The sequence below is a fragment of the Camelus ferus genome, chromosome 4 (genome assembly GCF_009834535.1).
Source record: "Camelus ferus isolate YT-003-E chromosome 4, BCGSAC_Cfer_1.0, whole genome shotgun sequence".
Classification (NCBI taxonomy): Eukaryota; Metazoa; Chordata; class Mammalia; order Artiodactyla; family Camelidae; genus Camelus; species Camelus ferus.
Genome location: NC_045699.1, coordinates 52173000 through 52190207, shown reverse-complemented (window position 1 = coordinate 52190207; position 17208 = coordinate 52173000). Strand labels below are relative to the sequence as shown.

General features: G+C 46.6%; 1 protein-coding gene across 8 annotated transcripts in view; it reads right to left on the bottom strand.

The window, feature by feature from the left end:
• Positions 1-17208, bottom strand: part of ZNF462 (zinc finger protein 462) — a 134482-nt gene that overhangs the window by 31844 nt on the left and 85430 nt on the right. For all 8 annotated transcript variants that reach the window (XR_004319382.1, XM_032478129.1, XM_032478128.1 and 5 more), the window contains one exon: positions 1290-1557. Coding sequence is in view for 7 of the 8 variants with exons in the window: in XM_032478129.1 (XP_032334020.1) it covers positions 1290-1557 (268 nt within the window). In the remaining variant the exon portion in view is untranslated. The remainder of the gene's footprint in view (positions 1-1289; positions 1558-17208) is intronic.

The window sequence follows — 17208 nt, the reverse complement described above, 5'->3', positions numbered from 1 at the left end:
ACCCACGTGCTTCTCTCTGGGGAAACACGTACACCTGTCGGCGGGCCCTTGTTATCTGGGTCCTTCTAGACGCCTCCCAGTTCTAAGGTCATATACATATTTATCTGAAAAACAGCTGAAGCACGTGAATAGTCGGAGATCTAACACAGTTTCCATCAAATCCCAGCAACTAAGATGTTGGTGGAAAAGAGACTTGTTTTTCTATCAGTTCACATTTTCTTTTGGGCACGAAGCCTACTCTCACCAGCCTCTCTGTGTGGAATCTGTATGCAGCACCGCAGTGACCGAGGCTCAGGCCAACTGCAACAGGAGCAAATGAAAACAGTTCTGTATCTGGAATATAGCACCTAATCTTATAGTATTACAATAGCTTTCTATCTATGATACAGTAACATTTATTAGTGTTCCCTTTGTGCCCAGCACTATGCTAAGCATTTTATGGCTTCACTTATGGTTCATTTACTCCTCACAAAAGCCCTACAAGATAGATACTATTATCATCTTTATTTTACAGATGAGGAACCAGAGACACAGAGAGGCTTAGTAACTTGTCCAAAGTCACACAGCAAGGAAGTGGCAAAGTTGGGATTCAAACCCAGGCAGTCAGGCTCCACATTCCACACTCATAACCATGAGCCTAAATGGTATCTCACAGGATGAGATTAAATCACAGGAGTTTAGATTAAAAATCAGGAAGCCCTCCATTCTTTGTCACACACAGGAGACAAGGTGGCTTCAGATCTCTTTCTAGATGGGGGACAACGTCTCTATGAGTGTTCAAGTTTAGTCCTCCCGGTGTGAAGTCTCGGTTCTTTGGGTCTTTCAATAGTATGGGCTTAAGGAATAAGAATTCTCTACAAGGGTAGCAGGGGCATCACTACTGCTGGGTGTGCTCTCTTGACTTTGACTTTGTTTTGTTTTCAAAGACAAAGTAAAAGGCAGGGGCTGGGGCGAGGGAGGGATAGTTCTCTAAAGGGGAAACACTCACTGCTTCATGTACCGGGTCAGGGAAACCCTCTGCTGTGATCTCATACTCCTCTGGTGCCCATTTGCTCTGATTTTCAAACTCATTTGTTCTGATACAGCTCTCCTTCCCTTCCACAAACCCCAAAAGCCGTTTTCTGAAACTAGCCTCTGCTGGTGAAGACTGGACCCTATGACTGCATCATCCCATGAGCAGGGCCTCCCTTGAGCGACGGATAGGGGAGTGTAAGGGAAGGGTGTGGTGAGGGGCGGAGCAGGCGCAGCCACCTTGTTTATCAAGGCTGTTTGTTCTTCACGCCACTTACTTAAAGCCTGTATAAAAGGAGCAGTCTTTGCACTTGAAGAGCTTCTTCCCACCATGCTTGTCCCTGTAATGGCGCCGGATGCTCTGGATGTAGCCAGAGGAGAATTCACAGAATTCGCAGTGAAGAACAGCTTCGGTTTTCTGCTCAGCGCCCCCTGAAGCCCCAGAAAGAGGCACGGGGCTAACACGGCTGTTGTTTCTCGCCAGGGCAGCGGACTGATAGTGGTTCAACTGCTGCTGAACATCTGGAGGCTCGGAGTAGGATGAGTCTGTGGACAGAGGAGGGAAAATGACACCAGACACGGAGAACACGGTGGAGGTTTGACGCCTGAGAACCCCTGACATTAGTTTTGAGTTTTTTTTTTTTTTTTTTAAAGGGGTCGGCTCTGATCCCAGCTTTCATCTTCATTCACATTCTACGGCACATCTCTGGGGAAAGGCAGGTAGGGAGGAAGTGTCACATCTTTTAATCTGACTTTGAGGGCTCACAGCATTTAAAAATAAAATTCTGAGGTTAAAGGTTTCAAAGTGAAGGAAGAAAGTAAACTGTTTTTTAAAGGAAACTGCAGCGGGGCAACAGGCTGCCACAGAACACCCGTCCCTGTAGGTGAGATAAATAAACCCACATAATGTACACAGGCGTCTCCACGAGAGAGGAAGTAGAAGATGGAATAGTATCTCCTCCTTGGCAGCCCAGAATTATTCAAGCCAACCAAAAAAAAAAAAAAAAAAAAAAAAAAAAGTCTTTAACAGAAATGCTCAAGCACATGGCACTCACAAATATAAAAATGTTTTATGCCTTCACTGTCAAACGATTTAAATTTTAAAATATAAAAATCCAAGAGTGTGCTCCAGGAATGGCTGTTTAAAGCTTAGTCAGCATTAAGATGGAGATTTATTCATAAATCCCACGAAAATGAAATTCCAAACAAGTTTCCCTGAAAGGTATTTGAAAGTTTGCAATTTGGAGGAAAAGCTCGGAAGGGACAGGCACAAATCTTAAGGCTGAGAAGCTCCGGTGGCATGTGGTGGAGAAATCAGATGTAGACAGGGAGGGTGGGAAAATCTGTTTCTTCTTTTAATAATAATTCTTAAAAAATTTTTTTAAAGAGGAGAGAAAGTAAAAGAAAGATCTTGAACCTCTTGCCAACACGCTGCTCTGAACGTCCAGGTTAGGAATTCGCCAACATCGTCCTGTAAAACCTACGGCTGCCCATGAATGACACAAATGGAGTCTGTGAATCCCACACAGATGAATTTCAGTGTAACTTTCCTTGAAATGAAAACAAAGGGCTCTTTTCTTAAGCCTTTCAAAAAGCAGGGGGGAAAACGGGACAGAAACGGTACCAGCCTCCTCTTGATTTGATGGACACTTAATTTTCCAAAGCATGATTCCCCCAGGCAGGACACGGAGAAGCTCTGTAAAACCCACATTTGATGAAACTAGTACCATCCATCCCGTCGGCCTCTTTGAAAAGCAAAACAGAAACAGAGCAGCGCCTCCTTTCTTGTGGGGCCACCTCCTGTCTTCAAAATACTGAAATCCCTTCCCTTCTTGTCTCCCTCCTCCCCCTCCTCAATTCGTATTCCTCAGGATTGAGAAAAAACCCCTTTGGAAATTGTAAACAAACCTGCCACACACACACAAATAAAACAAAAGGAAAACTTGAACAATGTCTCTGAGCCCCCATGGGTTCATTACCAGGTGTAAACTGAAGACAAAGGAAGAAAGGAATGACACAACTGAATTCATTTCACCCGAGTCCCTTTATCTCCGTTTTCTTTATTCCGCGACCCTCGCCGATGAACCCACTCAGGATCACAATAACACGACTGTCAACTTCTCATTCTCTCCTTCAATAGCAGGTTTGTTTACCATTTCATGGATTGTTCGAGATGTTTTCTGTGTAAGCTCTCAAGACTAGTTTCTGCTTAAAACCACACACACAATGAAGCATAGAGTGTGCTCTGCCCGCCTGGCTTGTTAACAGGGACTTGAGCCACGGGGTTGGCAGGGCCACGCCGGTACCCTGATCAGCCCTGGCCTCTCGGCACTGCTGGTCCTGGTTTGCCCTTAGCTCTGCAGGATAGAAATCCTGTGACCAATGAGGCCAAAGTCAGGTCCACAAACCTACCCCGAGACCAAAACAAAGGAACCAACCATTTCTCACTAAGCAGCCACAGCTCCCTCCAGGACCCACACTCGTCTCAGTGAGTCGCAAAGGTTGGCACGGATGCTGGTCGTCACCTTGGACACAAGGCACCTGACAGCTTCAATCCCTTATGACAAAATTGCAAAGTGGCTCCCAATCAGATGATAAGCCAGGGACATGTCCCCCTACCTTCCGCCACCCCCGACCTCACACATGCATGGCTCCCCCAAGGGACGTGAGTCTCCTTTGACTTAACACATTTTTCTTGTTTCTAGGCTCTATGGTCCATCCATCGCAAAAACACAAAGTCTAAGTTTTAACACCAGTGTGTCTATGTGATCTGAAACTGGAAGGAATAAAAATGCAAAACGTCGTGGGGAAAACATCCGAAGAAAGGAAAGCCCACCGCCCTTCTCGAAACGGCAGTGTGCAAAGAACAGCTGTATGAATCTGGGTCACAAAATCCCTTTTTCTCCTGGGTCAAATCAGATGGACCGATCTACTTACAAAAATAAGCCAAGCCCATTGCTCAGGATCCATCTGTAATAATGCCCGCATTACGACTTTTTGGGTCTTCTGAGTGTTCTTTTCCTCTCTGATGCCAAGACACACTCTTCCTCTCTCTCACGTGGAGTTTGTGAATAATGCACGATTTTAGCACCTCGGGCACTGAAGCGACAAAGCCGTGAGTGTGTATGATTCCACCGATCCGAAAAAAGCCCACTTGCTGAGCTACATAAAATCCCAGTTTGCTCACGAGGCATAGCCAGACGAGCAGAAGAGGGAGGTTTGGTGCCCAGGTTAGAAAGACAAACAGATTGTCAGCGGTGAAGGACATGTCACATAAGTTAAAAATCATCATTAAGACTATTTTCTTTCATTTCAAGAGTAAGGAAAGTCAAACCCTTCTGTGCTTGGACAGCGCGACTTGCGGCCACGGGGATGTACGGCAGCTGAAACACAGGGGTGTGACTCCAGAGGGAAACTCGGTGCCAGACGGTGGGTCACACAAGTTACATCCTTACCATGTGTGTGGCCAAGAGGACCTACAATGGAACCAGCAGCAAAGAGGGTGTTGGTCCATCCATTCCTAACCCATCCCCGAGACGTGTATTCTAAGAAAAGAGTGTCATTCTCTGACTTGGGACTTTGTATCTGTGCAAAGTTTTGGAAATTAAACTATGATTTATAACTGCAGCCATGAAATAAAGTTATACATCACTATGTTTGTAAATTGTGTGTAATAGGAGAATGATTTTGTAAAGGCAGGATCACCCTAGAACTTCAGCGCGGATGGTCACAGCACTTCTCTGCATGGGTTTGGAAGTTGTTGAACAGGCAGCAATGAATTCTCACGACTGCAGTGTACGGTGTCGGTGCTCATCCACATTTTGCCAACGGGGTAGCTGAGGCTGAGAATGGTGGGCCAGGAGGCAGAGGTGGGCTCTGCACAGAGATCTGTCTGACTCTAAAATCTGAGTCTCGTCTTTTAGGCATCTGTACTCAATGGGCTGACCTCTGGGGTCCCGTGATGCAAGCCAGACGAACAAGAAAAGGACATCTGAGTGTTCCATCGGCAATAAACTCACAGCAGAGAGGAGAGAGCGAAGGTGACAGAAAGGCTGAAATAGCTGAGAACGTAACAGCAGAACCGATAGAAATGATAACAGAGAGAAAATACCATTACACTGGATACAGAAGAAAACACTAAAATAATCATTTCAGATCGAATGGGGAAAAAATCATCAACAAAGATTCCTGGGAAAGAAAAAGAATATCCACAATTTCAAAATGCTTTATAAAAACAACAACAAAAAGGGGACCACACAGGAGACGATTCCACAAACGTGCCGCACAGGTAAGCACTGCAAATACGGAGAACGGGATACGTGCCGCCCACTTGGCTTTAGTTAGACGCTTGATCAGTTACTTGCAAATAACAAGATGCTAAGGTTTGTCACAGGGGACAGGAAGGCTATGCGAATGCAGATGGGAGATGGGCGCATTCGGGTGGCTCTTGGACAGTTCAGGGCTCCCACCAGGGAGAGGGAGTTCCAGAGGAGCCCTCCTACCCCTCTCATTCAGTCCTGTTCCTGGAGAAATAGGAAATTTCTGCCTCCCATTCCACCTCCCCAGGATACCAGCCAAAGCCAGGTAAGCATCAGTTCACAGGTTTTTTTTTTTTCTTTTTCTTTTTTCTCCAGAAATTAGCCAGCCCAGAAACAATCGCAGGAAATCTGATTTTACAGCAAACGACAGATAAGTGAACTCTGGGAGAACAATGATACGCGACGGCATGAAGCCCTCCTGAACGTTCTCATTCTACACACACTTGGTCAGCACCTCTTAGTGCCAGGCCACGTGCAGGCTCCAGGGACTCGGAGTCAAAGCCAGTGTGAGGGGTGCCTTCTGGGTGCGCAGATCTCACAGGGGAGACAGCAGAGTAGCCGGTGGTTACGAAAACACAGGTCTGCTCCACACTGAACAAGCGTGCTCCGCGGACCGAAGGAGTAAAAGAGGCGAAGAGAACAAATGAATAGTAACAGGAGAGTTTAACTACTGCAAGATTAGGGAAGACACGCAGAAGAGTTCAAAGCAACTGGGCAGGAAACTGGGGGGGGGGGGGGCTGTGCAGGGCAGCCCCCTTCTGCGCTGAGTGACCCAGAGAGGGAGCTATCCAGGAGGATCAAGTCTCAATTTTCTGCTGCTCCACCCACAGAGAGGGTGAGAGTGAAGGTGGAAAGTCCCTTGGTGCCAGCAACCCCACTGAATGATATCTGAGCTAGATTTTCCTGCAGACTTGGGGGAGAGGCTCTGCGGTCAGGGTAAGTCCGGGGAGAAAAGAAAAGACAAAAGGATTTTGGGCAGGTGGCCAGGGGGGCAAATGGTTAAATTACCTCCATTCATTCAGCAAACATCTGTTGAGCATTTAAGCCAATGGGAGACCCTGTCCTGGGATAGGAGGACATGGGCCCTGCCCTTCGGCAACTGTGTCAGACCTACATGAAAATAACTGACAGGGCGGGGATAGCCCAGTGGTAGAGCACTGGCTTAGCATGCACAAGGCCCTGGGTTCAATCTCCAGTACCTCCATTAAAGAATAAATAAGTAAATAAATCTAATCCCCCCCACCACAAAAAAAAAAAAATTTTTTTTTAGAAATAGAAAATTTAAAAAAAACTGATTGTGATACACTGCAAAAAAAAAAAAAAAAAAAAAGTCTTAAAGAGGCGCCTATCTCTAAAGACCTAGCGGAGAAGACAAAGCCAGCAGTACTTGGTGACTGATGATGTGGAAGTGAGAGAGTGGATGGAGGATGTCCAGGGAACCATTGAGTTCCATTAATAAACGTAATCAGCACGAGCCTGTGTGTTAACTAATGAGATCAACACCAGACACAGAGATGCCTAAATGTTCAGTTCACCACCTGCCACCTTACATCATAAACAGAAATTAAACACTGCGTTCTTATCACAATGAAAAACCAAAGTGACTTAATTCCTACAGGAAAAAGAAATGAAGATCAGGGGATGAGTCTGAGCAGAAAAATATGTACATCAGAGGGTGTGGTAGATTGCGTAAGGAAGGATTTGAAATCTTCCAGTTCCAAAATAGCACAGAAAGTTCACAATAATGCATAGATTGTCATTTTCTCCAGAAAAGCGGGGGATTTAGCAACTAAAAGTGAGTAGTGTAAGAAATCAGAAATATAATATTACCTGTAGATAATTTAACAACAAATATTGAAAATATCCAAAGTATGGGGGCTGAAGGCTAGAACCCAAATATGCTGGAAATATACCCCATTATTTCTAGAAAATTTGAGAAAAGCACACCAACAATGACAAGAGAGTGGCTAAAGACGTACTTTAGTTAAAAGGCAGGAAGCTTTTGGAATGACATCAACTTCTCTCCTACAATGGCTAATAAACTTAGGCAAAGGGCAAAAATAGTCCAAGTATTTCCACATAGGTGATAGTGACCCAAGGATCTGTGGGATGAGACAGAATCCTCCTGCTTATCACTGAGCTTCGACAGGATCTGAGTCTTCCTCTAAAGCTGAAAAACTTTATGTCTGATGGACTCAAACTCAACACGCTGCAAATGGACCCCATCTCTGCCCGCTCGTCTCCTTTGGTGTTCCCGATGTTGGGGAACAGCTCACCGCTTCGTTCAAGCTCAGGCTGTGAGATTCCTCCGTCAGTCTGTCAGGCGTTTCCTGTGGCAGCACATTTCACCAGGCACCATGTCCCAGAGACACATCATGACTCACCTCCAATCAACCTCCTCTCCAGGTCCCCGCCTTCCTTTCCCATTGTTCACCCAGGCCCCCGTATTCCATACAGACAACTCTTAACAGCCTCCGAGTTGGTACTCTAGTTTGGCCAGCATACCTGTCATCGGCGTATAACATATATAACTTACACCATTATGATATGATTGTGCCCCAGTGCTCCAGGATAAAGTCTATTCCTTAGTTTGGTACATAAGATTTGCAGTCTGGTCTCAGCCTGTATTTCCAGTCTCACCTTTAGCCAATTCCCGATTCCTTGCACATTCTACGTATTTCATCTTTGGGAGTCCTTGATCGAGGGCTACCCTGGTGCTCTTCCTCTTCTTCTTGCCTAGTGAACTCCCACCCATCCTTCAAAACCCAGCAGAAATGTCACCTACTCTCTGAAGATTTCCCCCAACAAACCAGACAGAACCCTGCTCTCCTCTGTGCTTTGCCAACACACACACACACACACACATCATGATTATCATCCTGATCTTATTACACCCGACACTTTCAAGTTCTCTTAAGCAACCTCCACCCACAAATTTGGCCAGATCAATGCCTCTGACCTTAAAACACCCCATGGCAACAAAGTCTGGGCTGGAGGTGTGGGGCACTCTCGCCCACCCATTTCTGCTTCCAGCAGTGGAGTTAATGCTAAGAAGAACCAACTGTATTTGCTCTCAAACTTTTTTGTACCCATTCTATTTATACTTGTTACTGAGCTTATTCAGTTTAATTGCTATTAACCTAAAAAGGTAAAAGATGGTATAAAATTTGCCATTTTTATGAAGCTCCATTAAATGCTTTGTAAAGATCTGATAAAGTTAAGTCGCTAAAAAAAATTTTTGTCAAATTACATTTTGGCAGGACCAACTATAAAAGATGGAGGGGTACATAAAAATCTAGGACTTTGCTCTAAGACTGTTCCACAAATGTCTAAATTATTACATCACTTAAAAGAAGCTGGAAGTGGAAGTAGCATGTGGTACATTGTGGGTGATTGTGGTTTGTACAAGAGAGAAAATGAGGGACTCCAACCAAAGGACCGCAGACCCAAATCCAGAAGCTCGAGCCTACAGCACAATACTGGTGAACGAACGCATTTTTAGTGAAAATAAAATGCTTAAGGCACTTAAAAAAGGATTCCCTGCAGTAAAAAAAAGTTTCAAATATATAGAACTAAGAAATGAGGTCACGATTATATCAAATAAGAGTTTCTAGTATATCTATGTATATGTTGACCCCCCCCCCCACTTTATATTAATTCAGAAAAGATTTATTGAAAGGATTCTATGTGCCAAGCACTTCTGAGCACTTGGGATATGTTGGTGGAAAAACACCAGCAAGGATGCTTTCCCTTGTGGGGCTTACTTTTTAGATTGATGGGAACAGCATCTTATGTGCTTTTATAGCCAGACACTCATGGTCCCTTCATACAGGTACTTAAGAAAAAGTCTGCTGGCCTGAATTTATGAACAACTGTCTTAAATTCAATCCTGTACGTTTGCTTGTCTGTCCATCCGTCTACCTACCTATCTATCGTTTTAAGTTACAAAGACTGTATGTACCACAGAGCCAAGATGACTGACCAGAGAGTCAAGATGATTCACAGATTCAAGAGCATTCCTTCATTTTAAAGATGTCTTAGGTTCTATCTGAATTCCTTTGAAACTCAATTGAACTCCCTCTCTTTCCCAAGATACCTGCTGTTCACTCTGTGCTGTTAACAGGGAGCAGAATTTGGCAGCCAGAAGACCACCATCGACTGCAAATCACCTACGCGACTTTCCAAGTATTTCTTTGGCAAACCTCAAAAAGGTTCTTTAGCTGGAACACTGGGTCAGGCCAAAGGAAAACTGTATTAGAAACTAAGCATTAGGGCACAAGGCATTTCAAGTCCTTCTGGTCAGTGTCTGAAGAGGAACATAAATCTCAAGAGGCAGCCACGTTCTTTTATTTCCTTCTTTTGATTCTGCCTTGAAAATCTGCAGGCCAAGGACTCCGGCACCTCCTTGTCTTCTCTCATCAGCAGAGTTCCCTGGCCTGGATGCACACGATTATGATACAATGGCCCCTGGACAATGGAGGCTGGATGACTATATATAGGAATTCTGGGCTTGGTTGTCATGGAGGTGAACGGAAAAACAAACGCCTAATCCTGAAAATAAGGCTGAGGCCAAACTTGAAGGAAACACACACTGAAAACTTCCTGTCATTCTGATGAGTGAAAACAAAACCTTGAAATATGATCAGGGGGGAAAAACCAAACCAAAACAAAAAGTTTGTCTTCCAAATGACAAAAACACAGCAAAATAAAAAAGGGCCACCTTCTCTTTTTGAGATTTAGTGTCCCATTTCCCTCAGTTCACTGAAAGGGTCTCTCACGAGCCTTACTTTGCCTGAAGCATCATGTTCTCATTTTCTATTTTGGGGGGAATCCAGGCAAGTCTGACCTAAGACAAAGATTTCTGGACTTGCAACTCACGAGGTCCTATAATCAGGGAGAAGCCCCTTTGTTTCTCTTATTTTCCCCCAATGGCATCACCATCCACCGAGTCAATGAAATCACAACAAATCCTTGATTTATGTCATTTCTCTCTTTCATTCTCTACAGTCAGTGAGTTCAAAAAAAAGCCATATTGGTTCAACCTCCTGAAACATTCATGTCTGTGATCCCCTCACTGTCCCACTGTCGCAGCTTCTGCTCTGGCCCTCTGGTCAACTTCCACTGCAAAATCTTCTTAACTGGCTTTCTATTTTCAAGTTTCTTCTCGTGCTAAGGTCCCTTTCTTTACTGAAAGCAAATATGATCAAGGAACTCACCCATCCCTTCTTAGAGAGTAAAACATCCAAACACTGCAGGTTGGTGCCCAGCCCGCCTTCATCATCCCAGAACCACTCCACTCCACACCCACATCCTCCCTACTCAGCGTTCACTGCCAGCCACAAGGAAGGTTCCTCACATTCACTCTGTGTGCTTTTTCTTTCTTTTTTCACTGCTTCTTTGTACGTTCTTCCAATATCCTTCCTCTGCTTCTCAGCCAGGCAAACTCTTATCATCTTTCAAAACTGAACTCAGTTCAAATTTACCATCACTATGAGGGTCTTGCTTGATCCTTCTAGATACACTTGTTCAATTCTCCCTTTGGGATCCTCTGCTAGTACTCAACATGCTGCATGGAGATGAATTTATCTTGCCTCCACCAGACAATAATCTCTTTGCAAGTAATATATCCATCCATCCATCCATCATCCATCTACCCATCCTTAACTTTTTAAAAAGTTCATTACCTCCCAGAACTTGGTTCAGGGCCTGGCCCCAAAACAGGTGTTCAATAAACATGTTCTAAAGAACCAAAAAGAGTTCAAACTTCAAAAAGTGCTCTGGAAAACACAGATTTCAAAGGAAAATCCAAATAACCAAATGCCACTCTCTCTTTGAACACTGAATTAACAGAGTCGTTCCATTGAACCACTGATCCACTTTTACCAAAACAAGCCTGGGTCTTTTTTAATTACCTGGAGAATGGCTTCTGGAACATCTGAGAATTTGAATGGCATGAAACTTACAATGCATGGCCATCCCGAGAAGCCACAGGCATAATTTCTGGTTTTCAGCCTAAATCAGCAATAAGTCTGAACTCAGAAACAGATCGTGTCAGGACAACTGGGATTCACTTTAGATGATTTTGTGTGCAGCTCTTTCCTCTTTTGCACCCACTGGTATGCACAGATGTTTGAAAAATGCACAAGTGTAATAGGTACCATGTATTTAAACTACCTTCTCACTGGGTAAAGTGTTTTACCAATTTTCCTCCATCACAGATGCACCCTCATCCCAGATATGAAGTAAAGACCATTCACTTTGTGTAAGAACTTGCGGCAGCTCAGAAATGCAGGGATGGCTTCGTGTCACCCCGCCAGTCAATGGAGAAACAGGAACATGCCCCGGGGCTTCTGCACGCCCCAGTTTTGAAAAGAGGTTCTTTTTCTGCCACGGCCATCCGCAAGCATCGAAGGTACTCCTTCTGTACTAAAGAGGTATCTGTAAACTCGAAGTGTGTGTTCTCAAAAACCCTTCTTGAAACCGGCTGGAAGTTTGTAGGCAAACAAAATGAACGTGTGCCCAAGGAGCCTCTTTCTAATGTTTTTCGGGAGGGAACTCTGGGTGGCATCTGCCGCTGTTAATTGGGAAGGTCTTACAATACCAAATGCATATCTCACCTGGGACTCTTTTGAATGGCGTGATGAGGAAGTATTGTCTCCTGCTGCTCGTTTAGATCGGACAGACGTCTTTTCCACGCTGAGAAATCCAATGAACAACGCGGAGGACAAAAGCCTCTTTGTATCAGCGACTTGGCCTCAACGGTCGAGAGCTTGCTAGCAACTTCTGATGGTATTTAGAGCTCCCGGGCCGTGGGCCAGGCCACTGTGTTTCCTCCTCAAGCCCTGACCGGAGGGAAGATACCCACTGACTTCAAGGCGTCGGTCACAATGTAGAGCCTGCAACGAACCGCGCGGGGAGAGCCCGCACAGGGAACGGAGGCAGAGATTTCTCCAAAGCTTAGCGAATCGACAGGAAAGAACGCATCTGAGTCTAAGCATATATATTTAGATACACGTAGCTCTACGTGAAGATATGGAAATCAGGTGAGAAAGGCGATGGCTGAGCGAGAACAGGAGCGAGCAGCCACACTTCAAAGCACACAGTTATTCTAAAATTGTCCCCCAGCAGCGGGAGTCTCTGAACCAGCACACCCAGTGGGCTTCTTACCCTTTTCTTTTTTTTCTTCCCCTTTTCTTTTCACCTGTTCCCATGCAGTGTAAGAAAATCCTGGCTCCGGGTTCAGCTCTATTTTGAATCACCATGAAAGCTGTAGGTTCTGCTCTCAGGAGAGACACTCTCCCACCCACTCCAGACTCACCCCCAGGAATATCGCTGGTGATGCCGGGCTCAGGTGTAGGGGGTCCGCCTCCAAGAAGCAGAGGGATCAGTGAGACCCAAGTTCACTTTTTAACTGGCTGAGCGGCTAGAGGTCTAGCAAGCGCGTCAGGGGCTTTTCCACTAAGTCTTTCGCTGATCTTCACCACGACCTTATGAAATGGGACGTGTTACTTCCCATTTTACAGATAGGGAAACCAAGGGAGCACCCGGGAAGCAGACAACTTGTCAGCTACCCAGAGCACGCACGCGAGCCTCCTCGTAGCCCTGTGGGGACTCTCAGTTAAACAGACCCCTGGTTCCTCATTTTATGACATGGAGACGGTGACACTGGCACCTTCATAGGGCGCCGTGGAGAACAGAGGAGAGTAGTGTGTGAAGGACAGTGCCTGGCACCGGGTCTCAGCTCCACAGCAATTCAAGTCTACATTGTATATTTTGGGCTAAATTATAACTTGCCTTTTAGTGTTTATGGAGTGTTTTCTATACATAGCCTCCACTGGACTGCAGGATGGAGTGCAACGGGCACCTCTTACACAGCTCTCAACAGATGTGACGGACAGGCATCCCAGCTCCTGGCACGTGGTGGGTGTTCGGCAGCTAGCTCTGGGCTGATCGATTCTGGGCACGGCCAACTGCACTGCCCTTTCTGGCAACAACCTGCTGGCTTACTCTGTGGGTGAGGAGAGCTGCCATGGGGAGGGGACTGATCGTGGGGTGCTTGGATTCAGCTCAAAGGCAGGGCTCCACCCGAATAATGCAACAACTCACCCCCGTTTTGTGAGATAACAATGCGCACAGGATGGTCACAGATCAATTTGCTACAAAAAGGCACAGCAGAGCAAATGTAATTCCCAAACTTCAGAGACTTTCTTGGCAACCATTCTGGGGGTCTATTTCCTTTCAAGTTTTTTCAACATCCCCTCCAGCTTGGAGCAAGGTCCCTGGGTATCCAGCTGGTGGGAGTGGTAATCGTCCCCATCATCAATGGTCCTCTCCCGAACCCCACTACCCGACACTGCACGCTGGCCTCTTCCCCGTTACCTTGTTTCCCCTCTCGACAGCACTTCTCACCGTCTGATCCACACTCCGATGTACCAGTCAGTGGGTTGGCTCTCCCCTCTATCTATGAAGGGTTTTATCTCAAACTTCTTACCTTGTGTGGATGTTTGGATTTTGTTTCATAAGCAGTGAGGGCATCTAAGCTTTTGGGGGGAACTTCTGGCTCAGCTGGGCACGGAGTGTCTGCCCAAGACTCAACACAAGAAATGTAAGGGTCTGTGCCAAGAAGCAGCGCTGCCACCGTATGACCATGTGCTTCGGTGTTTTGAGGGTCGTGGCCAGTGGGACGTACCATGAACGTCAACACCTGAAGACTAGATTCACTCACTTCAATGGCTCATTTGAGGGCCCACGCATGCTAGGGAATCTGCCATGCTCTGGGGGCTCAGAAATAACACGGTGGCCTCTGCCTTCAAGAAGCTGATGGTCCGCGGGAGATGGAAAGACAGACGGCTCCAGCAGTGGGATGGGCGCTCTGACACTAAAGAGAGCTCAGAGAGGTGGAGGCACAGGAAGGAGGCCCGGCGGCCAGACAGGGAGAGATGGGAGGACTTCTGGAGGTGGCAGATTCAAGTTTTCAAGGAGGAGTCAGAATTCGCCCAGTGAATGGAGTAACAAGGCAGCTGGGTGAAAGGAAGGTGGAGAAGGACGTTCCAGGAAGAAGGGCCGGCAAGGCCTGGAGTGTGACAGCAGGACTGTGCGGACGGGGCTGCAGAGCGGGACAGAGGCAGGATGAAGGGGTGAGGAGCGACCCCGGAGAGGAAGGTGGGGTCACAGAAAGGTGGAGCAAACATCAGCTCTCCACGCTGAGTTTGGAATCTTCCAGAGGCCCAGCAGCCAGCCACTGGAGGGTGTTAGGCAGGAACCAGGTGAGACAGAGGCTTTACATTTTTACCTTTGCTGTGCCTATAAACTACACCCAGAGCCCTGAACATCTCTCTCTCAGATGGGGAAGGCAGCCTGGCATAAATGCATTCCTACTGCGCGGAAAAACCAACTAGCAGCTCATTCCTGAGGATGGAACAGCGACGGCGGCCGATGACTCCACGTTTGGCGGTGTTAAGTAGAAAACACCACTGGAGGAACCCCTCTCCGGATTTTACTAGCAGGCTGGAACTGTTCATTTGAAACTCAGTGCCTACCGTTTCTCCTGCACGCATGACACTTCCATCTGAAATAGATTATGGCCCTACCTACGGGAAGGGAAAATGGAAACTCAGTAGGCCACCTCTTCTGCTCCCTATCAACCTTTCAAGTGCAGGAAATAACAAAGCAGCCCAGGAAACCAAGTGGTGTGTCCCCACACTGGCAAACACCAAAACTGTGTCAGCGTCAGCCAAGATCTTGTGGTCTGTCTTTCACACACAGCGTCTTCAGCAGCATCCAAAATGCTTCTCTGACTGTACTTTGCTCCTTCGTTTTAACACCCATGTGTCAACCCAAGGATACTTACGACATATTTCCTGGGCTCACTTAGACTCAGCTCAGTGGTCCAAATACTATTTTGTAAAGTGATTCAAGATTCTTCTGGATTCATTAGCTTTTTCTAAAATGGTTTGTTTAATCATAACAAATATTGTATCTACTACATGGGAGGTACGTGACAGATACAGAGACCATCAGAGCTCATGTTTCAAGAGCTCTCTGGTTAGCAGATGACTAAAACACACACTAAAATCAGAGCATGCTTGAAGAAAAGTGCAAAGGCCCATGGGCATTTCTACCTGCTGTGAGCAGAGAGGCCAGAAGACAATGGGGCTCTGGATACAGAAAGAAAATTCACAAATTTTTTTTTGCTGGGGGTAGGGGGTGGTGGTGGTAAGGTAATTAGGTTTATTTATTCTTAGAGGAGGTACTGGGGATCGAACCCAGGGCCTCGTGCATGCTAAGCATGCGCTCTACCACTTCAGCTATACCCTCCTCCATCCCTCCTTTTTTTTTCTTTGAAAATTCAAATCTTGATTCACTGCTTTAAGCTACTGTCATGACTCTCTATAGGACACAACTTTCATTTTACATTTATAGGACATCGACTCTGGAAAGTGATGTTGAGATTGTAACATCCAGGTGTTTAGAATGTAAACATGAATAGGACAAAAACCCTGTCCCCAGTGAGCTCCCTCTCTGGCACTATCATGGACTTGGCAGAATGGACCACGTGCGCCCCAGAGGTCAGCCACAGCACCGTGGGGTTTCAGAGGCGGGAGTGCTGACTCACAGCAGGCACCCTAGGGAGACATCCTGGAAGTGAAGGAATGTGCATGTGGCTTTGAAGGACAGGTAGGGTCTGGACCTGTGGAAGTGGAGGAAAGCAGGGGCAGCTGGGCGTTGGGCATGGAGAATGCTGAGAGGGGATTTGGTGTTCACAGGCCAGGCAGAGCTGTTGGAACAGGGGGATGATATGGCTCATAGCCTTGCTTAGAGTAGACTGGAGGGAGGAGTCTGCAGGTGGTGTGGATAGGGCCACGGCTTAGGTAAGAGATGGGGGGTGGTATGAGAGGAAGTAAGGAGATGGAAACAACAGGACTGAGCAGGCCACTGATGGACTGACGGACGGTCCAAGGGGACTGTGGCTTCTAGCTGGGTATCAAGTCTGGGAGCAAGTTCACGGGTTCCATTTTAGAACCTTTAAGGTGGAGGGTGAGCGAGACCTCCAAGCGGAGAAAGTGAGGAGCGAGTGCGAAGGACGGTCTGGGGCTTAACCTGAGGGCTTAGGGCCAGAGGTGGAGATTCTGGAGGCACCATCGGAAAGGCAAGAGCTGCCTGCGTGTGTGTGTGAACGGGAGCGCGCAGAGGAGAGGAATGAGGACCAGAGCGGGGTCTATGTGATGGCAGCTGGAGGAAAAGCAGTGAAAACAGGGTAGAGAGAGGGTATTGGGGAGGCCAGCGGAGAGCCTGCTGGTCCTGACAGTAGGACCAAAACCACGGGAGGAGAATCTCCCTGGAAGAAGGTTGGCAGTTTTAAATGCCACGGACGAAAAAAGAAGGATGAGGCAGGAGCAGAGGCCGTGGACTTGTTTGTCTGGAGTCACTGTCCACCCTTGTAAAAGCCGTTTCATTAACGTGCTAGGGCCAAAGTCACATTGCAAAGGATCCCAGAGAGGGCGGGGGAGGAGAGGAGGCGGCAGCAGGTGTAAACAAGGAAGGAACGACTCCTTCCCAGAGAGGATGTCCCTGGAGGCAGCCAGCAGCCGTCACTTCGCGAGTGGTTTCAATAAAATGCGGATGGCAGAAAAGATTCCAGCATTTTGAGAAAACTGAACAAGTGGTGAGGAAGAGTAAGCTGGCAGTATTGGTTCTTTCAAGAGATTTAGAGGCTAAGACTGCAACTCCAAATAAAACTGCAGGAGGTCATAATCTAAGAATGGTTTTCATATTTAAAACACAGCACTTTCCTGGAGCTCAGAGAGCTCCCTGTTTTAGACTCTCCAAGGGAAAAATAACACATCTGAGAACTGAGATTTAGGAAGATAGGGTGACA